Genomic DNA, 27,462 nt, shown 5'->3' with positions numbered 1-27,462 from the left:
CCTCGGCACTGGACTTCAGTGTCCGGGCAGAACGATGGGGGTGGAGACGCTCCCTCAGGTATCCTGGGCCGAGGCCGTTTAGGCACCGTTCTCTGCAATAGGGCGGCCATTTACTCATAGTCAAAAAGAGGTTTGCATGCTATTTGCATGCGCATGGATGCAAATTTGGAAATGACTGCTGTAAGCTATATCGAAATCAGGACAGGGACGACAACTTGATGCAGCTCACATTTAAAGGCAAGCCTACCGAAGAATTATTATTATTATTATTATTATTATTATTATTATTATTAGTTGTTGTTGTTGTTGTTGTTGTTGTTGTTGTTGTTGTTGTTGTTATATTATTATTATTATTATTATTATTATTATTATTATTATTATTATTATAATATTCTGAAACAGTAGGCAAATCAGCTGGAATTTCGTTTAATCACCTCTCCCCCATCAAAAGTAACAGATCATTTCAGCTGATGAAGTCAAAGCCGTTTGTGAGGTCTATGAAGACGATGTACAAGGACACGGGTGGCGCTGTGGTCTAAACCACCGAGCCTCTTGGGCTTGCTGATCGGAAGGTCCCTGGTTCAAATCCCCGTGACGGAGTGAGCTCCCATTGCTCTGTCCCAGCTCCTGCCCACCTAGCAGTTCAAAATCACACCAGTGGGAGTAGATAAACAGGCACCGCTGTGGCAGGAAGGTAAACTGCGTTTCTGTGTGCTCTGGCACTCGTCACAGTGTCCCGTTGCGCCAGAAGCGGTTTAGTCCTGCTGCCACATGACTTGGAAAGCTGTCTGTGGACAAACGCCAGCTCCCTCGGCCTGAAAGCAAGATGAGCACTGCACCCCATAGTCGCCTTTGACTGGACTTAATCATCCAGGGGTCCTTTACCTTTTTTCACCTTTTAAAACGGGCACCTCTTCTCTACACATTTCTCCTGCAGCAGTGACAAATTCATGTTGACTCTCGACTCAGGATAGATCCCCGTCAGCGAGTGACTGTAACCTGTTGAGATCTACACAGGCAAAGGCTTTCCCCACACTACTCAGCAGGGAGATTCCATGGTAGTTCTTACATTCAAAGGAGTACGTCCCATTATAAAGGACATTTCCTCCCGAGTAGACATGTTGACTGTACATACCTTACATTTTAAAGCACATCCGCCCGGCCCCAAGAATCTTGGGAACTGTAGTTTATCCTTCACAGAACTATATTTCCCAGTACCCTTAACAAAATACAATTCCCAGTATTCTTTGAGGGGGGGGCATACAGTCATACCTCAGGTTACAGCCGCTTCTGGTTGCGTTTTTTCAGGTTACGTACTGCCGAAACCCAGAAGTACCAGAACAGGTTACTTCCAGGTTTCAGCGGTTGCGCATGCGCAGAAGCACTAAATTGTGCTTTGCACATGCGCAGAAGCACCAAATCGCAACCCACGCGTGCGCAGACGCGGATTGCAAGCGCTGCAGGTTGCGAACGTGCATCCCGCACAGATCACGTTCGCAACCCGAGCATCCACTGTACTTAAATGTATGGTGTGTACTTAGCCATTATAGTTGCGCTTTTTAATTTATCTATTTTGCGGAAATATGCCAGGGCTATCCAAGGAATAATCAAGTGAGTAAATTGGGAGTGGGAAGCACCTTTTCCCCACCTGTAAAAGGGAATGTTTTGGGACTTCTGGCCTCCCTCCCTTCCCACGAGGTCTATCCGAGTCAATCCCTGCCTGCCTGCCCTGCAAAAGTCTTAGAGTTTGTTTATTACAAAGGAAATGTGCAGACCTTGCTTTGTTTTCCTCTCTCTCTCTCTCTCTCTCTCTCTCCATTAGAGAAAGGATGCAGCACATCTGGGGATGGAAGGGAGAAAAAAATAAAGATTCTATGCAGACACTTCCAGGGGGAGACCATAGCTGGAGATGGGGGACCTTGGCAGGTGCAATTCAAGGGAGGACAATTTTTATTTTTATTATTTTTTAGAGGCCTGGGAGAGGAAGAAAGGTGGAGAAGAGGGAGAATCAAAATGTAAATCATCCTTGTATTATTGTGGTTTGGTAGTATTGTCTGATACCTCAGGAGATGGCTGGGCTCAGCATCCGGTTGTTGTTTTTCCCACAGTCGGCATCAGGAAAAAGCTGGGGTTTCGTAAATACAAAACAACAAAAACACCGACACCCCCCTCCTCAATTTAATGCTCTTTCCTGGCCTCCCCCCACAACAATCTGTCCCTCTAAACCACCTGCTTCAAGGGAAGCGGGGATTGGTTTTTTTTAACATAGAAAGGAAATGGGGGGGGTGTCAATTGAAATCCTAGGTCGATACCATAAAGGGAGTAAAAGGGAATTCTGCCCCATTTTCTGTCCCTCCTGAAAACATGAAGGAGGCTGGTTCATAAGGTCACGCCTCTAGGGACTTCCTTAGGGAGCTGTTGCACCTGGGATGCAAATGGTTTGAGCCTCCCTCTGTGTGTGATTATATATATAATATCACATCCTGGAGAAATGGTGTGGACAGGTGCCATCAATGGACAGAAGCTTGAGGAAAGGAAGCCGTGCTGTTGATTTCCATTTGTCTGTTGAGTCATGGTTGACATTTCCTTTTGATTTCAAGGTGTCTTCGGTGACTGCAGATAGATGCTGTTGTCTCCCTCCTCCCACCACAAAATTCAGAGGGCATGTGAGAAACAGCCCCTGGTCTCAGTGCTGGGTTTAAAGGTAAAGGTAAATGGACCCCTGACCATTAGGTCCACTGCGGACGACTCTGGGGTTGTGGCGCTCATCTCGCTTTATTGGCCAAGGGAGCCGGCGTACAGCTTCCGGGTCATGTGGCCAGCATGACCAAGCCACTTCTGGCGAATCAGAGCAGCGCATGGAAACGCCGTTTACCTTCCCGCCAGAGTGGTACCTATTTATCTACTTGCACTTTGATGTGCTTTCAAACTGCTAGGTTGGCAGGAAGAGGGACTGAGCAATGGGAGCTCACCCCATCGTGGGGATTCAAACCGCCGACCTTCTGATCGGCAAGTCCTAGGCTCTGTGGTTTAACCCACAGCACCACCTGCATCCCTAGTGCCAGATTTACGTATAAGCTGAACAAGCTATAGCTTAGGGCCCTACTCTCTTGGGGGGCCCCTAAAAAATTTAAAGGGGAAAAAACCTGGATGTACATTTCCAATTGTATTTCAGTTCAAGAATTACTTTGATAAAATACACATTTTGTTATGTGTGAATGGCTTTAGATACATATTAGGTCCATAAATTACCATATAGCATATATTCGACACAAAAAACAGTGACAATTTGTTGTTGACAAAGCTGGACATATAAAGGGCCCCATTACCTGAGGGCTTCATCAAACCTAAATCTGGTCCTGCCAGTATACCTGAAGGAGCGTCTCCACCTCCAATGTTCTGCCCGGACAATGAGGTCCAGCTCTGAGAGTCTTCTGCCGGTTCCCTCACTGTAAGAAGTCAAGTTACAGGGAACCAGACAGAGGGCCTTCTCGGTAGTGACACCCGCCCTGTGGAACGCCCTCCCACCAGATGTCAAAGAGATAACAACTACCTGACATTTAGAAGACATCTGAAGGCAGCCCTGTTCAGGGAGGTTTTTAATGTGTGATATTTTAATGTATTTTTAATCTTTGTTGGAAGCCGCCCAGAGTGGCTGGGGAAACCAGATGGGCAGGGTATAAATAATAAATTATTATTATTATTATTATTATTATTATTATTATTATTATTATTATTATTATGCCTGGTCTGGTCACACTTGTTGCACTATCACTGAAACGCATTCCAGCAACTGCAGAACTTCCAAGTTCCCCTATTTTCCAGGGACAGTCCCGGATTTACAGAAGTCGTCCCGGTTTCTGATTTTATCCTGGAAAAATAGGACATCCCTATTTTCATAGGAGAAATGTTGGAGTGTATTGAGTTATCTCATCCTTGAGCCATCTGATGGAAGCTCTGTATAGGGATTTTTTTAAAAATGTTTAAGGTTTTATTGTGTTTTTATATATGTTGGAAGCTACCCAGTATGGGCAGGGTATAAATTATAAAACTATTATTATTATTATTATTATTATTATGGAATAAGACGTCCCCATTTTCATCGAAGAATTGTTGGAGGGTATACAAATGTAATAAAACTGAACTCTGTTGGGAAATGATATATAATGAAATGAAAAAAATGATTAAAAAAAAGTCAGAAGTCTTTCTTTTAGGAATAATAGGTGTAGAGTACCAAAAGATCGAAATAATTTATTTATATATGCAACCACAGCATGTTATATTTATAGCACTAAAATGTGTTTTATTGTATGTTGTTATATTTGCTATTGTTTTGCTGTGTTATAATAAAGCTGTTACACTATGTTGAAATTGTTTTTGTGGTGTTCATTTGAAATGTATTTCAGCTTTTGCATTTTAAGCTGCTTTGAGCATGATTTTCTTTTTGTGGAAAAGCAGTATACAAATAAAATGAATGAATGAATGAATGAATGAATGAATGAATGAAATGGAAGGAAGGAAGGAGCAGTCCCAACAAAAGATGAATGTCAGATTTGTGGGAATATTCAGATTTGTGGGAATATTCTGAAATGGTGGCACTAACAAGCAGAATTTGAGACCAAGAGAAGGAAGGGTTTAAGAAAGAATGGGGAAAATTTGTGGAATATATGAAGAATCATTGCAAACACCTTTAAACATTAGCAGGATTTGAATAATTGGAACAGAGAAAATAAAATAAAATAAAATAGGGTAGAAATAAAAGGGAAAATAGAAGGGGAAAGTAGAATTTTGAATATGCAGTTGAACAGGGGAGAGAATAACAAATCATGAAAGGAGGGAAAGGTAGTTGATGTGAATGAGATGATTTAAATAATGAAATATATATATGTGTGTGTGTGTAATATTGAAAATGATAAATAAAATAGGGTTGCCATAATGCCTGGTATTTGGCCTTGGTAAAGAGTGTATGGGTGAAAATGGCTGAAACGTCTGGTAAAATCCAGACATATGGCAGCCCATCTTGCCGAATTTCATTTAAAAACAGCTCAAAATCTTCTTCTTTTTTAATGTTGAGATGTAGCCAAAACAACGAGGGGGAAAAAACCTCAACAACTTGGCAAAAAACAAAAAAAGCTCAGCAATATTTTGGGTCCGGATCTTCACTTTTTGAAATACGGCAACCCTAAACACACACACAACACACACACACACATACTGTCAGGCCCCTGACGACAATTTCCACCTGCTTGATGGGCAAGCTCTGAAGCAGTAAGCCAGGCCACAGGATCAACTGTCAACCCAGTCAATCTGTCAATCACAGTTTGTGACAGTTGCAAGTAATCGGGACGCTTAAGAGAAGATGCGAAAACTTGGAGCAACCCCACTCTGGGGCAAATGAATGACTTCAGTGCCGTGCGTCGGAGGAGGGCTGTGGAACACACAAAACGCCCAGGAGGTGGGCAGGATTCGTCCTGAGGATTATGTTTTCATTAACCCAAGTTTCTTCCAGATGTCGTGCTCATTCCACCCTGAGCTTCAAAGGCCCCCTTGGCGGGTTCTGACGAAGCCACGAGGGAGCGTGGGACAAAAAGAACGAGGGTGGCGGGGTTTCAAAAAAAAGGGCTCCTTCCTTGAGCCCTGCTTCCCAGCTCTGCGAACGAGCCCCGTCTTTGTGCACGTGAGTGCAAAATCTTATTGCCCCACCCCCAGCTTAAATTATGTGAAACGAAATGTGCTAACAACATGGAGCATGTGGGGGGCATTTATTTGTTTATTTTTTGCATCATAGTGAGGGGGCGTGGATTTGGTGTGTGTGTGCAAAGGAACATTGTTCCGGGCTGTTTTGTAACATCTTCTTGGCTGCTTGCCCACCATCTTGGCAGCAGCCAAGGGTTCCTTCTCTCTAGACAGCCGCGCCATTTGGAGCCCAGGGATCCCTGCTTGCAGTGGGTAGTGTTCTTGGAGTGCATGGGGGGGCCTTGCCCTGAGATGCGAGACTGATTGCTAGAGAGGGACATCTTGTGCGGCCCAAGAGGAAACTGGTTACATGAACCCGTGCTCATGTGCAGTGCCAGATTTACATACAGTGGTACCTCGGGTTAAGTACTTAATTTGTTCCGGAGGTCCATTCTTAACCTGAAACTGTTCATAACCTGAAGCACCACTTTAGCTAATGTGGCCTTCCGCTGCTGCTGTGCGATTTCTGTTCTCATCCCAAAGCAAAGTTTTTAACCCGAGGTAAAAGACGCCTGCTTCTTGGGAGAAAAGCAATGACAGACCTAGACAGACCTAGACAGCATCTTAAAAAAGCAGAGACATCACCTTGCCAACAAAGGTCTGTATAGTTAAAGCTATGGTTTTCCCAGTAGTGATGTATGGAAGTAAGAGCTGGACCATAAAGAAGGCTGATCGCCAAAGAATTGATGCTTTTGAATTATGATGCTGGAGGAGACTCTTGAGAGTCCCATGGACTGCAAGAAGATCAAACGTATCCATTCTTAAGGAAATCAGCCCTGAGTGCTCACTGGAAGGACAGATCCTGAAGCTGAGGCTCCAAAATTTTGGCCACCTCATGAGAAGAGAAGACTCCCTGGAAAAGACCCTGATGTTGGGAAAGATGGAGGGCACAAGGAGAAGGGGATGACAGAGGACGAGATGGTTGGACAGTGTTCTTGAAGCTACCAGCATGAGTTTGACCAAACTGCAGGAGGCAGTGGAAGACAGGAGTGCCTGGCGTGCTCTGGTCCATGGGGTCAGGAAGAGTCGGACACGACTAAACGACTAAACAACAACAACAAATGGAGTGATCCAGCCCCCGAGCCGTCTGAAGGCAATCCTGTTTAGGAAAAGGGGTTTTTTTTAATGTTTAATGTTTTATTATGTTTTTATGTCAGGGAACTGCCATCGGAGAGACAGGTGGTGGACAGGCTACAGGAGAATAGGAGAGAATCTGCAGTAGAAGAGGGAACCAGCAGGGGGAGTGCAGGAGTCACAGCGGAGGGGAGGCTCTGGGATGCTTCCAGTGAGAGTAGTGGAGAGGTAACGGGACCCCCGTTGGGAACGCCCACCCTTCGCCGGAAACTGTCATGCAGAGAGTCTCGAAAGCGCATGTCTGTCAAAGAGCTTTTATGTTGGCGTAAATTCCGTAGACGCCCACTGTCAGATTACTACCAGCGACTGACGGAGTCATGCTTTGGGGGCTCCGTTAGTGCATCGGTTTGGATGACCAGCCAAACCCCAGAGGGATCAAGCTTTTACGCACAAGCAGCTCACTATCCCATCACAGCAATCTGACAGTCTTTGAAAGCAGCTTGTGCAAGCAGAAGGCATCATGAGCGAACCATCCGGAACCGGAGGAGCAGGAGCGGGAGCTGGCGCAGATCCAAGCCTGGAACAAAGGTACAGGGCGTTGGAGGTCCAGCTGGCACTGCAAACGGCGAGGCTCGAGGAGAGGAGGGCTCAAGATGCAGATAAGGGGAAAACCACCCCACTTGCCAGACGGGTGCCTGGACTGGTGCAGAAATTTGGGGGGGATCCCCGGAACTATCAAGCCTTTAGGACAGAGATGCAATATGCTCTCAATCTACTGTTTGATGACTTCCCCGACGAGAACTCTAGAGTGGCGTACGTGATTGGCCATCTAGAGGGAGGGGCGAGGGACTGGGTTCGGCCCCTGATGGCAGCCAATAATGAAATCTTAAAGGACACAATGAAGTTTTTCCGCGCCATGGACTTGATGTTTTCCAGCGAGATCGAGCAGGGAGTGGTGCGCAGGCAGTTAATGGCGTGTAAACAGGGGAGCCGATCTGTACGTGAGTACTGGACTGAGTTCACCATGCTGATTCATAGACTTGGGTGGGACCTTGCTAGTGAACCTATTCAAATGCTGTTTGAAGAAGGTCTCTCTCCGGCAGTGAAAGATGAACTTTCCCGGGCGCCTAGGGCGGAGTCTATGGATCAGCTGACTAAATCAGCGCTGTCCATTGGCGCACGCCAGGAAGCTAGAGCTATGGAAAAGCGGGAAGGAAAGGGGGAACGTTGGAAGGACTTCCGCATTCCAGAGATTCCGGAGCAGCCTTTCCCGCCAGCAGAGCCGATGGAACTTGGAACAGCGCGCGCGCGCGCAGTTTCAAACACCAGTGAAGGGCGGAAGAAGGAGGGAAAGAGCGGCAAGAGATGCTATCTCTGCCAACAGCCAGGTCACTTTGCCAGAGTCTGTCCGCAAAGGAAGGAATGGCAAGGGATGGCGGGAACTGTTGGGGGGAAGGAGGAAGAAGAAATCACGGAGCCAGTAAAAGCCAACGCCTGGTTGCCAACATCAGGGCACAGCAGCCAGGCCAGGGAGTAATGAATGTGCCCACGCCGGAACCTCCAAGACCAGCGCTTGTGATAGAGGTGTTGCTGGAACTGGCAAACGGACACCCACTGAAGATAAAGGCGCTATTGGATTCAGGTAGCTCATGTAATTTCATGAGCAAAGAGTTTGCAGCTGCACACCAAATACAGACTATCCCATTGAGTAAGCCTTTGCAGGTTACCACGATTGATGGGAGGGAGCTGTTGGGAGGAGAAGTGAGCCAACAGACTGTACCAATGATAATGAGGGTGGCACGACACACCGAACTGATAGCGTTTAACGTAGCCACCTTGGGAGGAGCTCCTATTATCTTGGGTATGAGCTGGCTGGCGCTACACGATCCGCTAGTAGGCTGGCATCAGAGAGTGGTTTCCTTTGGATCAGCACATTGCCTAGAACACTGCAAGGAGGGAGAGGCTCAGGCAGGCGCCAGGGGCACTCTAGCAGGGATGGAAGTGATGGACAAAGGGAGGGTGCCACCACAATACGCTGACTTGCTTGACGTATTCAGCGAAAAAGAAGCAGATAAACTGCCCCCGCACAGACCCTTTGATTGTCAAATTACCTTACTCCCAGGAGCACAATTGCCAGTGGGCAAGCTGTATGCAATGTCAGACAGTGAGATGCAGGAGTTAAGGGAGTTCATTGACAAGAATCTCAAGCGAGGTTTCATCAGAGAGTCACGAGCGGTGGGGGGCAGCCCAGTGTTCTTTGTGGACAAAAAAAACACGGGCAAGCCCAGGCTTGTATGTGATTTCAGGGCCCTAAATGCAGTGTCAGAACCAGTGACTTTCCCTATGCCCAGAATTGATGACATTCTAACACGGGTGAGAAAAGGGAAAATTTTTACCAAGCTGGACCTTAGGGGGGCATATAACTTGATACGTGTGAGAAAGGGGGATGAGTGGAAGACCACTATGTTCACCCCCTTGGGGGCCTTTGAGTACACCGTTATGCCTTTCGGATTACAAGGGGGCTCCGCCTGTTTTCAATCATTCATGAATCACGTCCTGGGGCCACTGCTCTACAAGAACTGCGTAGCGTTCTTAGATGACGTTCTGGTGTACTCAGACAATGAGGAGCAGCATGTGCGAGATGTAAGAGAGGTACTGAGCAAGCTGCGAGAAAACCGGCTGTGGGTGAAACTGGAGAAGTGTCAGTTTCATACCAAGGAGGTGGAATTCCTGGGGTACCGGTTGTCTGACAAGGGATTGGCCATGGATCCCAGCAAGGTTCAAGCGGTACTGGAATGGAAAACACCAAAGACCAAGAAGGACGTGCAAAGGTTCCTGGGCTTCGGAAACTTCTATAGGAAGTTCATCAAAAACTTTGCCCATTTAACAGCGCCCATCACGGATTGTCTTAGTAGCAAAAAGAAATTTGTTTGGACGGGAGAAGCGCAACAAGCGTTCGAACGCTTAAAGCAGGCGTTTGCGTCGGAAGAGCAACTCTTGCACGTGGATCTACAACAACCAATGAGAGTGGAGACTGACGCGTCAGACCGAGCGGTGGGGGCCGTTCTTCTCCAGCCGGGAAAAGATACGTCTGAATGGAGACCGTGTGCATTCTTCTCGCGGAAGTTGAACAAATCAGAGAGGAACTACACAGTGTACGACCGAGAACTGCTCGCCATTCATGAAGCATTCCGGAAATGGCGGCACTTGCTGATTGGGGCGCAGCACAAGGTTCAAGTCCGAACTGACCACAAAAATCTGGAATACTGGAGAACAGCCCGAGTGCTGAACCAGAGACAAGTGAGATGGGCCCAGGAGTTCTCCAAATTCCACTTTGAGATTCGTTACGTGCCCGGCTCCGAGAACGTGAGGGCGGACGCTCTTTCCAGGAAACCTGAGTACTTAGAGGGGGAGGGAGCGCCTGAGGCAAGGCATGTAATCCCTGAAGACCGCTGGGTGTGTGGGGCGGCATTGGTGGGGCAGAGGGAACTGATAGAGGGTACGGAGAACGATGAATACGCCCAAGAGAAACTCAGAGAGCTCCGGAGGACAGAGGAGAACACAGGGGGGTTCGAAGAAAAGAACGGGGCGTTGTATTACAAAGGGGCACTGTACATACCCGACGGGGAACTGAGGGGCAGAGTACTCAAGCAGTTGCATGACAGCCCCACAGCGGGACATTTTGGACAGCACAAAACCATGGGGTTGGTTACCAGGGAGTTTTGGTGGCCCAAGGTGAGGGAGGACGTACGGGAATATGTCAGGGGTTGCGACAGGTGCCAGCGAGCGAAAGGAGAGAGGGTGGCGCCAGCGGGGCTATTACAACCCTTACCCACGCCCGAAAGGCCATGGGAGGCAGTATCCATAGATTTTATGACGGACCTGCCAAAATCCAAAGGCAAAACAGCTGTCATGGTGGTGGTAGATCAATTAACCAAGATGTGTCATTTTATAGCTTGTTCACATGCAGTCACAGCGGAGGAAACCGCCAAGTTGTTTGTAGAACATATTTTCAAGTTGCATGGCGCCCCCTTGAGGGTGGTCAGCGACAGAGGGAAACAATTTACTTCCAGGTTCTGGAGGAAACTTATGAGCTTACTGCACGTAGAACTCAATTTCTCAACTGCCCGGCACCCAGAAACCAATGGGCAAGCGGAAAGGGCAAATGGGGTTTTACAACAATACTTGAGGTGTTATGTAAAGGACAGAGAAAATGATTGGGTGGATAAGTTACCTCTAGCAGAATTTGCCTACAACAACGCGGAGAACGTGTCCACAGGGATGAGTCCCTTCCTGGCAAATTATGGGTGTCACCCCCGGGCATTCCCAGGAGAGGGAGGGGAGAGGTGGAGCGTGCCGGCGGCGGAATATTTTTTTGAAGAGATGGAGGCGATCCACCGTCAGCTTCAACTTAACTTAGAGAAAGCCAAGGAAGAATATAAGAAGCAAGCAGACAGAAATAGGAGGGAAGGTGAAACTATAAGGGTGGGGGACCGGGTGTGGTTGTCCACCCAAGGGCTACCGTTCAAGGGCGGGAGTAAGAAATTGAGGCCCAAAAGATTGGGACCCTTTGAGGTCATACAGCAGGTCAACCCAGTGGCATTCAAACTCAGGCTGCCCAGTCACATGAAATTACACCCAGTATTTCACAGGTCATTACTGTCGCCGTACCGAGAGGGACGCGAGTGGGGGGAGCGTGAGAGAGAGGCCACCCAAACGCCCGTGATAGAAGAGAGAGAGCGCGACATGAACGTGGCAGGAATCATTGATTCCAGGTGGAAGGGAAATCAGGTGGAATATCTGGTAGAATGGGAGGGGGAAGCAGAGTCGGAAAACACTTGGGTACCAGCAGAGGTAGTCAATGACGAGGTTTTAATAGAAACATTTCATCAGCGTTTCCCAAGAAAACCGCAACCCGTGGCTCGATTTAGAAGGGAACACTTTGGGACCACCGATGAGGAAGGAGAGTTTGAAGGGTTCCCAGAGTCAGGGGTGGGTGAAGAAGCCGACTCCGACGAAGAAGAGGAAGACGGGGAGAGAGACGGTACGCCGTGGCCGGAAGTGTTAGAATCCTCGGACGACGAGGAGAGTTCCTTCAGGGGCTTTCCGCCCTCACCGCCAGTGGGAGAGGAGGCGGGAGGGGGTGAAGGGGGCCCTGGGGGGGAGGTGGATGTCAGGGAACTGCCATCGGAGAGACAGGTGGTGGACAGGCTACAGGAGAATAGGAGAGAATCTGCAGTAGAAGAAGGAACCAGCAGGGGGAGTGCAGGAGTCACAGCGGAGGGGAGGCTCTGGGATGCTTCCAGTGAGAGTAGTGGAGAGGTAACGGGACCCCCGTTGGGAACGCCCACCCTTCGCCGGAAACTGTCACGCAGAGAGTCTCGAAAGCGCATGTCTGTCAAAGAGCTTTTATGTTGGCGTAAATTCCGTAGACGCCCACTGTCAGATTACTACCAGCGACTGACGGAGTCATGCTTTGGGGGCTCCATTAGTGCATCGGTTTGGATGACCAGCCAAACCCCAGAGGGATCAAGCTTTTACGCACAAGCAGCTCACTATCCCATCACATTTTATATATGTTGGAACCTGCCCAGAGTGGCTGGGGCAGCCCAGTAAGATGTGTGGGGTATAAATAGTAAAATTACCATTATGGAATGGGACTATTTTCATTGGGGAAAAGTTGGAGGTTATCCTGTGCACACCCAGCATCTTGTACAATCTGGACCCTCGGCAATGGGAGTGCGAGACGAGTGAGTTAGTCCAGCCACCTCTCTAGGCCACCAACCCCTGGCATGCAGAAACATCTGGAGCCCAGAAACATCTGGAGGGCACCAGTTTGACAGAAACTGGTCTTCTCTAACCAGCAATGTCTCTCCAGGGCTTCAGAAAGGCCTTTCCCCCACTATCCGTATAATCATAGATCCCCTTTCAAAATGAAAATCTGAAAAGGCAAGGATCTGAAACCGGCCCCTTCTGCACGCAGAGCGCATTTTCGACCAGCGACAGATCCTCTTAATTTTCGAAATGCCAGGCTGCAATTGCAGAGCATTCCATCCCAATTATGATTTACAATGCTAATATAAACTAGTCCCTGAGAACAGCATTTATATGTGAATTGCGGTCGGGGTGGGGAGATTTTTTCTGCCAACTTCTAAGTGGTACTAACATCCCTGAAGCGCATTCCGGAGACAAACCGGCTCTGGAGTGCTCTCACTAATGACTGGCAATAGGTCAGAAGGAACCTGTTTAACCTGATGGGACGTTTATAAAAGGCCCCAGAGGAGCCAAAAGCATTCAGAACTAGGCTGGCTCGGTTGAGGCTTTAAGTCCAAGACTTACTTCCCCATCCCTCTGGGAGAAGGCGAGAAGCTCATCAGGACAGCGGCCGGTATGTATCTCTGGAGAGTTTGATGATCTGCCTTTGGAATAGACACCAGAATTGAGTGGCATGGGATTAGGGACATCAAGAGCAAATTTGGCCCTCAACACCCTCTCCAAGTGTCTCGATTTTCCAGGGACAGTCCCGGAATTACAAAGCCATTCCAGCTTTTGATTTAGTCCCAGAAAAAAAATATAGAAGTAACTTTTTTAAAAAAACAAAAACTTCAAAGAAAGGCTCAGAAAATAAATATCCCGCTGATGTAGTTCAGAAGCGTCAACAAACCTAGGTTAAAACTTTATAATAGTATTAACTCTTCAGTAGTGTTGATTCCTGCATTGCAGGGGGTTGGACTAGATGACCCGTAGGCCCCTTCCAACTTCAGTTCTGGGTTATAGTAAATGTAGACCAAATGAGAGATTCTGAACCCTTATTGCATTATTGGAAAATACATATCATGCTCCATCCCAGTATATCCTACTGAGGTTCTATAGTCAGTCTCAGACTCTCTCTCTTTTTGAGAGGAGCAGGTGGCACTGTGGTCTAATCCACTGAGCCTCTTGGATTTGCCAATCAGAAGGTCGGCGGTTCAAATCCCCGCGACGGGGTGAGATCCCATTGCTCTGTCCCAGCTTCTGTCAACCTAGGAGTTCGAAAGCACGCCAGTGCAAGTAGATAAATAGGTACCACTGCGGCAGGAAGGTAAACGGCATTTCTGGGCGCTCTGGTTTCCGTCACGGTGTCCTGTTGTGCCAGAAGCAGTTTAGTCCAGCTGGCCACATGACCTGGCTGTGGATAAACGCTGGCGAGATGAGCGCGGCAACCCCATAGTCGCCTTTGACTGGACTTAACTGTCCAGGGGTCCTTTACCAGAGAGCCAGTGTGGTGTAGTGGTTAAGAGCGGTAGTCTCATAATCTGGTGAACCAGGTTCGCGTCTCCGCTCCTCCACGTGCAGCTGCCGGGTGACCTTGGGCTAGTCATATTTATTTGAAGTCTCTCAGGCCCACTCACCTCACAAAGTGTTTGTTGTGGGGGAGGAAGGGAAAGAAGATTGTTGGCCGCTTTGAGACTCCTTAAAGGTAAAGGGGCCCCTGACCATTAGGTCCAGTCGTGACCGACTCTGGGGTTGCGGCACTCATCTTGCTTTATTGGCCGAGGGAGCCGGCGTACAGCTTCCGGGTCATGTGGCCAGCATGACTAAGCCACTTCTGGCAAACCAGAGCAGTACATGGAAACGCCATTTACCATCCCGCCGGAGTGGTACCTATTTATCTACTTGCACTTTGATGTGCTTTCGAACTGCTAGGTTGGCAGGAGCAGGGACCGAACAACGGGAGCTCACCCCATTGCGGGGATTCGAACTGCCAACCTTCTGATCAGCAAGTCCTAGGCTCTGTGGTTTAGCCCACAGCGCCACCCGCGGGATATCAAATCCAAACTCTTGTTCTTCTTCTTCTTTTACCTCTCTCTCGCTCCCTCCCTCTCTCCCTCCCCTATCCTCCTGAGGGAGGGCACATGCTGCAACTTGCAAGGGTATATATTTGACACTGGTTCCCAAGAGTTTTCCCCAGCCCTAGCAAGGGTTGCACAGGATTGAACCTGGCCGATGTTCACCCACTGAGCCACAGCTCTTCCCGTTTCTGTGAGATAAGTAAAGCAGCGCAGGCCTGCTGGAGATGAAAGGGTTATGCTCCCTCTCTCAGCTGTATGTCTATGCTGGATCGTTATCACCACGAATAGACACAAGCGGAGACTTTGCCCTCTGGGGCTTGCAAGGCAGAGAACAGGTGAGGACAAATCATTTCTCAGTCCTTGGGTGGGTTCGGTCGCACCTGTTCAGCGATCGCTTGTAGGCTTTATGCTGGAGATCCAACCATCACATGGAAGTGGGATAGACAGTTGGAATCCCCCTCCCCTTTCCACCCATTGGCTATTCCCGGAAAACAGGGATCAGGTGCCAAGTGTCCATATCAGCAGGCATGTCGTATTTATTACGAATCTGAGGTAAGCACTGTCTGTGTCCTTTCAAACCTCGTCAGAGCACTCTTTCTCCTCAAGACGTAACGGCTCCTTTCCTCTTTCTACAACAGGTGAAGCAAACCCCAAACTGGCTTAGAAGAGAGAACAGCTCGGAAGCTTCTGAATTTGCAAATTCCTGCTGTCAGGCAAGTTGTTGTTGTTGTTGTTGTTGTTGTTATTTATTTGTACCCCGCCCATCTGGCTGGGTTTCCCCAGCCACTCTGGGCAGCTTCCAGCAAAGATTAAAAATACATCAAAATGTCACACATTAAAAACTTCCCTGAACAGGGCTGCCTTCAGATGTCTTCTAAAAGTCTGGTAGTTGTTGTTCTCTTTGACATCTGGTGGGAGGGCGTTCCACAGAGCGGGCACCACTACCGAGAAGGCCCTCTGCCTGGTTCCCTGTAGCCTTGCTTCTCGCAGTGAGGGAACTGCCAGAAGGCCCTCGCGCTGGACCTCAGCGTCCAGGCAGAATGATGGGGGAGTCACAGAGGGTCACCTTCCCCACCCCTAGCGCTCTCGAGAATTTTCTAGGCCATGGTTCCCATCCTACCTAGCCATTGGTGACGCTGCCTGGGGCTGATGGGAGTTGCAGTCCAGTAATGTATGACGGTGACCGAAATTCTCCTCCAAGGTGATAGAAATTCTGTCACAATAACAGCTGGATTTGGCAAGGGTGCATATCATTTGTTTCCTTATACCCTGCAGGAAACTCCAAGATTTGCAGTCTTAGAAAAAGGGAGGATTGTACTTTTGCATCACTGTACAATTTTGGGGGACTAAATTTAAAGAAAATGAGGGGAGATGGTCCAAAGTAGTTGAGCTTTTTTTAGGGGAAATTGCACGCAGCTTCCCCTCCACACCACTATCCATGTATAGGACAAACCCAATTTTTTTGACATGGTTTCTGAGTAAAAAATACATGGGGAAATTCAGTATTTATTTTAAAGCCCTTCAGCATTTTAGTGTGCTTTAGTCCTAATTTTGTACGCAATTTTGCTTAATGTGTACATTTACGCAAGCCGTTTCCCCCTAAAAGAGTGTGTTTCATGTGCTACTTTCGTTTGCATAACCATTTTTATACGCACTATCCCTAATGCATTCATTTATGTGCACATTACCGGCTTGGAGAATTGCATTGCAGCATTCAGAGGACTGCAGATACTGAAGGATAGATGCGTTTCAGTTTATGTTATCGTTTCGATAAGTGGAAATTGGAGACAAGAGTGCTGTTGCTCTCAGGTCCTGCTTGAACCCTGTAAGGACAGGATTCTGAACAAGTCGGGCTTTAGGCGAGGACACACCCCGCCCCCAGGATTTTCTTAGGTCCTTAGGTTTATTTGCCATTTGTCAGTAACGCCAGAAGCCTATGCAACAGTGCACACACGCATCCTGGGGGCATCCTTGGCAGCCGGCAACGTTTGTATTTGCACACATGTCTTTTAATGGTTCAAGAAATCCAAAAACACGTGCAGTTTGGGAGTGCTGCAGAAAAAGAAGCTCAGTTGCCGAACAGTTCCGAATCTATCGCTGGTTAATGTTTAATGCCACTAATAAAAGATAAACAGTGACAGTACCTTAAGCGCAGCGTTTAGACCAGAGCATCAGTTGTGGAAGTTATCAGTCTATTTTTCCCCTATGGGTCTTCCCATATGGTGGTTAAAAAAAGAAGAAAGATTTAATGTCCTATTGTGTTGCGTAGTGCTATCTCCAATCTGCCCTTGAAGCTGACCCAGAAACTCCAGTGGGTGCAGAATGCCACGGCGAGGCTCCTTACGGGGTCCTTACAGCAGGATCACATTCACCCAGTGCTTTACCAACTGCACTGGCTCCCGGTGGAGTACAGGGTCAGGTTTAAGGTGCTGGTTTTGACCTTTAAAGCCCTATGCAGCCTAGGACCCTCGTAGCTACGGGACCGCCTCTCCTGGTATGCCATGTGGTGGACCTTAAGGTCCACAGATGACAACATTTTGGAGGTCCCAGGTCGCAAGGTGGTTAGATTGGTCTCAACTAGAGCCAGGGCCTTTTCAGTACTGGACCTGACTTGGTGGAACGCTCTGTCACAAGAGACTAGGGCCTTGCGGGACTTGACATCTTTCCGCAGGGCCTGCAAGACAGAGCTGTTCTGCCTGGCCTTTGGTTTGGACTCAGTCTGACCCTTATGTTTCCCTCCCCTTATGGTTTTGATCTATCAGCTACTTTTAAAATGAGGCTGCATTTTAAATTGCATGACTACAGCGCTTGCCAATGAACTGGCTGACCCCCTTGTGGTTTTGCATTCCCCTTTCTGCAGGATCTTCTTGGCGTCTCCTGCTGCAAGATGTCCAAAGTGTTCTCCACCAGCCTCCGCTGTCGGTTGCCTGCCTTGCTGTTCCTTTTCCAGGCAGCTGTGCTGGTGATCTTCGCCTTCTTTGTGACATACGATGAGCACACGGACGCCGCCAGCCAGCCTGCTGATGCTGACCCATCCGCCAACCAGGTCTACGCCATCTTCCCCCTCTTCCAGGACATCCAGCTGATGCTGTTGGTGGGGTTGGGCTTGCTGCTGGCTTTCATGAAGGGCTACGGAGTCAGCGCCGTGGCCTGCAACTTCCTGCTGGCCAGCTTCTCCACCCAGTGGGCCCTGGTCGTCCAGGGCTTCGTACACTACAGCCAACATGGGAGAGTCCACCTGGGCCTCTACAACATCCTCACGGCCGAGTTTGCAGCCGTGACAGTCCTCATCTCTGCTGGGGCCATCCTGGGTCGAACAAGCCCCATCCAGCTTCTTCTCATGAGCTTGTGCGAAATCCCTCTCTACGTGGCCTGCGAGTGGCTCATCGTGAGTTATTTCCAGGCTGTGGATGTCGGAGGAACCCTAACCCTCCACGTCTTTGCTTGCTATTTCGGGCTGGGCACTTCTATCGCTCTCTACCGGCCGCAATTGCAGCTGGGGCACCCAATGGAGACTCCATCTTATATCTCCGACCTTCTGTCCTTGGTGGGGACCATGTTTCTGTGGGTGTTCTGGCCCAGTTTCGTGGCTGTCCTCGCCCACCAAGGAGATGCTCAGCACAGGGCTGTGCTTCACACGTGGCTTACTCTCAGTGCCAGCGCCCTGACCTCCTTTGCCACCTCCAGTCTCCTGGAGAAGAAGGGGAAACTGAACCTGTGCCACCTGCAGAATGCCACGTTGGCCGGAGGTGTGGCCATTGGCGCAGTAGCAGACATGGTCATTTCACCAGCTGGGGCATTCGCCCTGGGAATTGTTTCCTCGCTAGCCTGCATCCTTGGGTTCAAGTACATGTCACCGTTCTTGGCCACTAGAGTTCGCCTCCAGGACCAGTGTGGAATCCACAACCTTCACGGCTTACCAGGCATCATTGGCGCTGTGGGCGGAATCATAGCCATCTTGTTGGTGCCGGATGAGGCCTACGGACCTCGCCTTCACCAGGTCTTCCCTCAGCGTGGCCTCCTGCCACAGAACGTCACCCTGGAGGCAACCTTGGCAGGGGAGAACATGGGAAGGAGCACCACGCAGCAAGCTCTCCACCAGGCTGCAGGTCTCGGTGTTTCCATACTCGTGTCCCTTGTGGGTGGCTACTTCACCGGGTTGGTTTTGAAACTGCCTTTTTTAGCACAGCCGCCTGACCAACTCTGCTTTGACGATGCTCTTTACTTCAAGATCCAAGAGTCAACGGAGAACTCGAGTGTTGAGCAGGCTGGTGGTGACCTCCTGGTGCCCCTGAAGGACAAAGCTTGAGGGTCTGTCTGCTTGTGCCTTCAAAGCAGAAATAAAACAGAAGGGCATCACTGAGTGGGAGAGTAACATTTGCCATTCTTTTCCTGGAGTGTCGTGCTGTCAGGGCTGGAAGATTTGAAGTAGGACCTCCTGCTTGGAGGCAGATGGGACAATTGACCCAAACACAGAGGTAGCTTCTGAAGTGAGGGCAGCGAAAACGCAACTAAGAAGATCAAATCATATATATGACTGACACCTTTCTGTGGAAATTAAATCACTGTCCAGACTTTAACATTCAAAAACTTGACTTGCAGAAACTTATTGTTGAATTACAACATAATATTTACAGTCACATGCTTCTCCAAGCATGGGTTTACAGTCTCTTCTTCTAACTTCCAAAACAACTGCATTTGCCTTTCTTTCCAGAGCTCAGCACTCAGTTTTCTGCATCTCAGTTAGGCCATGCCATGCAGCTCCTATGAAATATTTCTGCTTTCACCTTCTCCTGCAGCTTAGCTCTTTTTTCTTCCAAGCAGAGAATAAGCACTCCAATGCTCTATTCAACTTAGCAGTGTTCACAGTGGATTCTAAAACACAGTCATCTTGCTTCACATAAAAAATGGAGTCTCTCCTTCACTAAACACCTCTCATGTGACCAATGTTAGCCAATCACATGAGAACGTCTAGAGAACTCTCTAGAATTCAGCTACCAACCCATCAGATTTAAACACATAGTAATGCATGCAAGCATTTACTGTTTTGGTAAATTAAATCACTATGCCTAAGAGTAGCACAGAGTTGTCAGCTGCTGGGGCACCTAGGTTGATTTCCCCCAACTATTTTAGCAGCTCCAAGATGAGTTGTTTTAGCCTCCCCTTCTCTTGGACTAGACAAAATGACTAGGCCAGGGCTTTGGTAGCAGATATGTTAAGGGTGGGCAACTTTTAGTTACCGCGGACATTTTTCATGGACATTTTTACTGTATTGGACTTGAAATTGCATACACACATACACACACACCTGACCAGGTGTTAAGCACTTTCTCTCGTCCCATCGACATCAGAGGCATGGTTGGTGGTGGGACAAGAGAGAGCCTTGGACCACATCAGAGAGGCTGAGAGTCTTGTCATCTGGGCAGACCAGGACCTCCATCCACACTGCCCAGGCTTGAGCCCTAGGGAGCTCACTTCGGTGCTGCAAATGCAGTGGTTTGACTTCACCCCTGGAGGCATACTCCATTGTATCTCAAGACAGATGGATGCCAACATACACATACAGTGGTACCTCAGGTTAAGAACTTAATTCGTTCTGGAGGTCCGTTCTTAACCTGAAACTGTTCTTAACCTGAGGTACCACTTTAGCTAATGGGGCCTCCTGCTGCCGCAGCGTGATTTCTGTTCTCACCCTGAAGCAAAGTTCTTAACCCAAGGTACTATTTCTGCGCTAGCAGAATCTGTAACCTGAAGCGTCTGTAACCTGAGGTACCACTGTATATGCACCAGAGGGTGAGGAGAGTTGGGTGCAGAGTGTTACGGATATTGAAAATTCGGCATGCGGCGCTTCGACGCATGAGCAAGGAGGTCTTTGCGAGGGAGTGAAGCTTCCCACACTCACGAGGTACCCCAGGGACTGGCCCGAGGACATGTTGGCGCCCTGTCAGCACTCTGGGAGATGCCGGGACGTTCCAGGTCCTCCTCGTGGAGCCAGAAGCCACCACCAAAAAGCAGAAGAGCTTCTGGAAGACGTACTCGACAACGGCGCACTCCCCCCCGCCCCCCGCTTGGCGCAGGGCCACGCGTGAGAAAAGGCCCGAGAGCGAGGCTGGGGAATCGTTAAGGCAAATAATCGCAAACAGACCCGAGAGCGGCCTGTGTTTGTTTTGTTAATTGTCAGCGTAAAATGCTGTGCAGAGCCTGACAAAGGAACACCAGCGCTGACTCCTCCACTTGGGGAAAAGAAAAAAGCATCGTTCTCTTGAAAAACAATCCTGTCTCCTTTCGAGGCAGGAGGCAACCGGGGGGGGGGGATGCAATGCCATGGGGAGGCCTAGGGGGAGCGAACCTCAGGAGTCTGTGTGGTATATGGAGAGTACCAGAGGGTACGGAGGTGGTGCGTCAGAGGAAGAAGAAGAGTTTGGATTTGATATCCTGCTTTATCACTACCCTAAGGAGTCTCAAAGGGACGCGGGTGGCGCTATGGTCTAAACCACAGAGCCTAGGGCTTGCCGATCAGAAGGTTGGCGGTTCGTATCCCCGCAATGGGGTGAGCTCCCGTTGCTCAGTCCCTGCTCTTGCCAACCTAGCAGTTCGAAAGCACATCAAAGTGCAAGTAGATAAATAGGTACCACTCCAGCAGGAAGGTAAACGGTGTTTCCATGCGCTGCTCTGGTTCACCAGAAGCGGCTTCGTCATGCTGGCCACATGACCCGGAAGTTGTACGCCAGCTCCCTCAGCCAGTCAAGCGAGATGAGCGCCGCAACCCCAGAGTCATCCGCGACTGGACCTAATGGTCAGGGGCCCCTTTACCTTTAAGGAGTCTCAAAGTGGCTAACATTTTCCTTTCCCTTCCTCCCCCACGACAACACTCTGTGAGGTGAGTGGGGCTGAGAGACTTCAGAGAAGTGTGACCAGCCCAAGGTCACCCAGCAGCTGCATGTGGAGGAGCGGGGAAGCGAACCCGGTTCACCAGATTACGAGTCCACCCCTCTTAACCACTACACCACACTGGCTCACACCAACTAGCATGGAATTGGTATCTATAGCACATTGTTTTACATGTTAAAGGCCCCAATGTGATGCTCAAGGCTGCCCAGCAGAGATCAGAAAGACCTGTGTCTCAAATGCTGTAGAGACACGGCTGGTCAGGGGTGTCACATGGAAGAGGGAGCAAGCTTGCTTTCTCTTGCTCCTGGGGGTACGACTTGAACCCATGGCTTCAAGTTACAAGGAAAGAGATTCCGACTAAACATCAGGAAGAACTTTCTGACAGTACTAGCTGTTCGGCAGTGGAACAGACTCTCACGAGAGGCGATGGACTTTCCTTCCTGGGAGATTTTTAAGCAGAGGTCTATGCTATAGGTTGAGAGTCCGCTGTGGAATCCCCTTACACTAGGATGCTATGTCTTCTCACACTTTTCTTCACCCTGTGTGGGATGCGGGAGAAATTCAAAGCCAAACCTATAAAACCCACGCTTTCCGAAATGATGCACATCTTGAAATACAGCTATCCTTCGAAAATTCGCACTGCTCTGAATTCTGCAAGGCAGTTTTCCGGCCAAAGAAGGTGTTTTAAAATGCAACATACTAGGGTCAAGTGTGCATGAAAAAAATATACATATTAATGAAAATAAACTACAAAAATGCATTATATTGGGAGAAATCGCTTTGCCAAAACTGGTATATTTGACAAAATTGCATGCAAAAAAAAAAAGTGTATATTAAGAGAAATTTGCACTAAACTGCTGGTGATTTTTTTCAGGAGGAACTTTAAAAAGGGGGAAAGCAAACAGCTGTGGGAAAATGTGGAGAACTGAAATATAAGAAACTGAAAGAAACCAGAATAGACAGCTTCACCCTTCAACCTATGTCACATAGCTATATCTATTTTGCCAGTTGAGGACACATGTTTATTGGATTACATGTTTATGCAAATATCAAAAAGTATTGTGTTGAAAGTGGGCAGAAAAATAAAACAACAACGAAATAAAAACTCTTCACTTGGGCACAAGACAGCCCAGCCGAATAATAATAATAATAATAATAATAATAATAATAATAATAATAATTTATTTATACCACACCCATCTGGCTGAGTTTCCCCAGCCAATTGAGTGTTAAAAACAATACAGCATTAAACATTTAAAACTTCCCTAAACAGAGCTGCCTTCAGATGTCTTTTAAAAATAGGATAGCTGCTTATTTCCTTGACATCTGATGGGAGGGCGTTCCACAGGGCGGGTGCCACTACCAAGAAGGCCCTCTGCCTGATTCCCTGTAACCTCACTTCTTGCAGGGAGGGAACTGCCAGAAGGCCCTCGGTGCTGGACCTCAGTGTCTGGGCTGAATGATGGGGGTGGAGACGCTCCTTCAGATATACTGGACCGAGGCCATTTAGGGCTTTATAGGTCAGCACCAACACTTTGAATTGTGCTCGGAAACATACTGGGAGCCAATGTAGGTCTTTCAAGACCGGTGTTATAGATTACAAGTTACACCTAATAACCCACAGTCGCTGGTCTTCATATCTGGCTGATGGCTGTCCTGGGAAGGAGAACACACACATCAACTAACACTTTTGTTGATCCATGCCTGGTGGGTAGGAATAGAAAGTGCCATTGCAAGAGGCAAGGATGTAGACCTCTACATGCTCCTTGTTCAGGCATGGTGCGAACTGTGTAGCTCCCTCCTAAATATAAGATTCCCCCACTCCCTCTCGGCTTTCCCTTTGGTCTAGGAGACAACCTGTCACAGGCCTGTATAAAACCCTGTTAATAAGCCTGTTAAGCCAGAGAGACAGGGGAACTCACACCCGTAAGAAGCAGTGAGGGCTGCCAACCTGGGTGGCTTTCAAAGATGATGAGGCAAATTTACGGAGGAGAAGACTAGCCATGATGACTCTGCTCTGCCTCCACAGAATGCCAGTTGCTGGAAACTATTAAAAAATGTCCTTGTGCTTGAATCCTACTTGCAGATTCTACACAGGAATCTGGTTGGCCACCATGAAAATGGGATGCTGGAATAGATGGACCACTAGTTCGATCCAGCAGGCTCTTAACTTCATCTTCATTGGTAATCATTCATAGCCGAGTAAGATTGTCTTCCATGAGGTACGGCCTTAACCTTAATCAGGCTTCCTCAACCTCGGCCCTCCAGATGTTTTGAGACTACAATTCCGATCCTCCCTGACTACTGGTCCTGCTAGCTAGGGATCATGGGAGTTGTAGGCCAAAAACATCTGGAGGGCCAAGTTTGAGGGAGCCTGCACTATATGAAGCTTGAATTGGATTTGCAAGGTTTGGTGGCCAGGATACCTATTTAAAAACGCTGGGCAGGGCAGGTAATGGGGGCTGCTCATGAGGGGCAGGCAGTCATCCCTTATCCAAAGTTTCTGTCTTCACACACATACACACCCAAGGGATTCTCTATCCCCTTTCCCCTTTGTTCTGCACTTCACACACCTGCCTGCCTGCCCTCTCTCAGCCTGTCCCATCCTGCCACATCCTGAACGGAATTCCTCTTGTCTGTCTGGAGCCAGCGAGAGGACAACAGATGGACCCTCCCTAAATGGCTCCAAAAAATCAGGACTGTCTGCCGAAAGTCTGGCCCACGAATTCTTATTAACCACAATCACCGGGCCGTGCGCTTGCAGAACTGAGAAGCTGGAAGAGGGTATTTATTTTTTTATTTAATTGGAAATGCATGTAGATGCTGCCCCTTCCGTTCAGGACCTGCAACCATGATCCAGGGTGGCTAACGAGCCTCTGTTTCATCATGTGAGTAAATCATTCCAGCAAATATGAAAAATAAACAATAAAAATCACACACGAGCCGGGGAAACAGAAGCATAAAAACATCGAGTCGTGGCAAATGGAATAAAACAAATTCAGCCAGAGCAGGATTTGCAACACAAAAGATGCAACTACAATCTCTGCGCCAGATGAGCATCTGTTCTCTGCTTAAATACCCAGTCCTGAGGCAGCCTGTGCCACTGCTTTGGCCATTAGGAGTCCAGCTCTTTCCGTTAGAAAAGTTCCCCTGATGTTTAGCCCCAAACTGCTTCCCTCCAATTTACATCCCTTGGCTCGAAGTCCTTCACTCGGGACGTTTGCCCAATCTGCTCCAAAGCAGCCCTTTGGATATTTGCAGGCAGCTATCAAGCATTCCTCATCGGACGCGATTTCCAGATTCCTTACCGCGTTTGCAGAACTCGCCAGTATCATTCCTCCCCTTTGTCTGCTTTCTCACCTAAGAAAAAACCCCAGATGCTTCAGTCTCTCCTTGTAGGGAAAAAACCCACTTTCATTCTCATCCCAACATTTCAGTTGCCCTGTTCTCCGCAATCTGTAGAGTCACGCGTGGGCTGGGAGAAAGTGCAATATAAGTACAATATAATATATTTTTCCAAGGGGCAATCAGAACTGTATGCAGTATTCCAGCCAGGTGCATGTGGAGAGGCCTTGAAGGCTTTCCTGGGCCTTCCTCAGGAACCCCAGCCCCTCACTTGCCCCCCATGGCTGCTCTGGGAGGAAACCTCCCTCACCTCCTTCTCCCCCCTCTCCGCTGCTATTTTGGTAAGAGTCTCCTGTCCCCGTTTCCTTCTTCCGGTTGTTTTGCTCTGATCCCTTCTCCCTGCCTCTCCTCTCTCTCTCTCCTGCCCCCTCCACTCTTTCCTTCCTTCCGTCCTGAGTTTCCATGCCATCATCCCTCTGAGGACATTTGGTGACATTGTTTTTGCTATGAGGAAATCCATCCCTGCTTTCCCCACCCTTTCAGGACTAAACTAGCAACTTGCAACTCCCACACTCCCCTCCGACTGAGATTCCCTTCCCTTCCTGGTCTTCTTCCACTCCCCACCACCGATTTTGAGAAATGGTGGAAAGGGTTAAGCATCCCCCCTCCCTCTGCCCTCCGCCGAAATTGGCAACCTCCCACGCCTGCTTTTCAACGACATAATAATTTGTAAAAATCAAAACAGAAGATGGAAAGAAGATGTGCATTTTCTCCGTATCTTCTGCATTCGTGCACGAACGTTCTTCCGGCCAAGAATCACATCACAACATTTGGAGAAGTGTGATATCTGACTGATTGCTGGGCTATATCCTGCACAATGGTTCAGGGCGGGGGGTGTCAGTGTACATGTGAATTGGCCTGCTCTGCCTCAAAATGCAGGGCAAACAAACTCCTGAAGCATCCCTGGGCTGGAAAACACCCTCACCTGCCTTCATGGCCACCAAAATCAGGTACCATATTTTTCACCCTATCAGATGCACTTTTCCCCTCCTAAAAAGTAAGGGGAAATGTGTGTGCGTTTTATGGAGCGAATGCAGGCTCCATGGGTTCAGCAAAAGCAACGGGAAGCCTCCGAAGTGCAGCAGGAGCGCTCCCGCCGCACTCCGGAGGCTTCGCGTTGCTTTTGCTGAAGCCTGGAGAGCAAGAGGGGTTGGTGTGCACCGATTCCTCTTGCTCTCCTGGTTTCACTTCGCTGGAGAGGCACGGCACAGCTTTCCCTCTCTGCGCAGTGCCCCTTCAGCGAAGCACTGAGGAGAAATGGAAGGGGCTCCGTTTTTCCTGCTGCTTCACTGAAGGGGCACTGCGCAGAGAGGAAGAGAATATATTTTTTTTCTTGTTCTCCTCCTCTAAAATTAGGTGCGTCTTATGGTCGGGTGCGTCTTATAGAGCGAAAAATATGGTAGTTTTTAAAGGCATGTGTGTCTTCATGGATGATAAGGCTACGAATGAATACCAGCTATGAAAACGTCAAGATCAGAGGGAGGATATCTCCGAACACCGGTTGTCCGGGATCTCGAGTGCTCGGGTCCTGTTTGCAGGCTTCCCAAAAGCATCTTATCGGCCACTGAAGGAGGACTGGACAAGGTGGGCTGTTGGCCTGATCCTGTCGGGTTCCTTCTTGTGTAAAGCAAGGTCTCTTTTTAAGGAAGAGTTTTGATGCCTGGGCAACGCAACCGAGGAACTGCGGGAAGGAGGAAGGGGGAACAGAAGGCTGCCTGTCTATGGAGCGTTCATCCTGATGTTTTCAGGAAGATTAGGCAATGTTGGTTATTCAGTGAGCATTCATGCTGTCCGATTGCAGAGAGATTCAATGCCATTGCCAAAGAAGTCTTATCCTGCACTGCAGGGGGTTGGACTAGATGATCCTCAGAGTCCCTTTCAATTACAGTGGTGCCTCGCAAGACGAAATTAATCCGTTCCATGAGGCTCTTCGTATAGCGGTTTTTTCGTCTTGCGAAGCAAGCCCATTGACAGCTTAGCGGATTAGTGCTATTAGCGGTTTAGCGGCTTTTAGCGGATCAGCTGATAAGCGGCTTAGGGCTTAGGAAAAGGGGGGGGAGGGAAAAAACCCCGCAGGAACTCGCAAGACATTTTCGTCTTGCGAAGCAAGCCCATAGGGAAATTCGTTTTGCGAAGCGCCTCCAAAACGGAAAACCCTTTCGTCTAGCGGGTTTTCCATCTTGCGAGGCGTTCGTCTTGCGGGGCACCACTGTATTCTCTCCCACACTTTCAGGCACATTTCCCCATCATGTCCCCCTTTTTACTACCTGCATTAAAATAGATTTCTTTTTACATCAGCTTTGAATTCTGTTGTCGTTTACCTACTTTTTTTTGCTGTGTTTTTAGCTATCTGTGCTTTATCCGTGTTCGTTTTAAATTTTGTGAGCTGTCTCCTGCCCCAGTTCTGGGGAAAAGACACAATACACACACACACACACACACACACACACGGATGGATGAATTTTGGGAAATCAGGTTTGCAGCACTAATTGCACAACCTGGATTTGCCCTGATGTGTCTGAAT

General features: G+C 48.6%; 1 protein-coding gene across 2 annotated transcripts; it reads left to right on the top strand.

Moving 5' to 3' along the window:
* Positions 1-5,347: 5,347 nt before the first annotated feature.
* Positions 5,348-19,295, top strand: LOC309344905 (ammonium transporter Rh type A-like). Of its 2 annotated transcripts, none has more exons than XM_081867790.1 (3): positions 5,348-5,455; positions 15,281-15,355; positions 17,503-19,295. In XM_081867790.1, exons 1-3 carry the CDS (start codon positions 5,399-5,401, stop codon positions 18,949-18,951), a joined length of 1,581 nt encoding a protein of 526 aa, XP_081723916.1. In that variant the 5' UTR covers positions 5,348-5,398; the 3' UTR covers positions 18,952-19,295. The 2 variants fall into 2 exon arrangements, with proteins under 2 accessions (XP_081723916.1, XP_081723917.1); XM_081867791.1 differs by lacking the exon at positions 5,348-5,455 and adding an exon at positions 13,049-13,198.
* The last annotated feature ends 8,167 nt before the right edge of the window (positions 19,296-27,462 follow it).

The sequence above is a fragment of the Podarcis erhardii genome (genome assembly GCF_964252035.2).
Source record: "Podarcis erhardii genome assembly, chromosome: 6".
Lineage (NCBI taxonomy): Eukaryota > Metazoa > Chordata > Lepidosauria > Squamata > Lacertidae > Podarcis > Podarcis erhardii.
Note: the sequence above shows the minus strand (reverse complement) of the source record. Positions and strands in the feature narration are given on the sequence as shown.

What these genes read in the sequence shown, in the direction of transcription:
- LOC309344905 (XM_081867790.1), top strand. Translation starts at nt 5,399, where the DNA reads ATGACTTCAGTGCCGTGCGTCGGAGGAGGGCTGTGGAACACACAAAAC. An exon ending in ACACACAAAACGCCCAGGAG is followed by an intron (nt 5,456 to 15,280) that starts GTGGGCAGGATT and finishes TTTCTACAACAG; the next exon opens with GTGAAGCAAACCCCAAACTG. An exon ending in TTGCAAATTCCTGCTGTCAG is followed by an intron (nt 15,356 to 17,502) that starts GCAAGTTGTTGT and finishes CCCTTTCTGCAG; the next exon opens with GATCTTCTTGGCGTCTCCTG.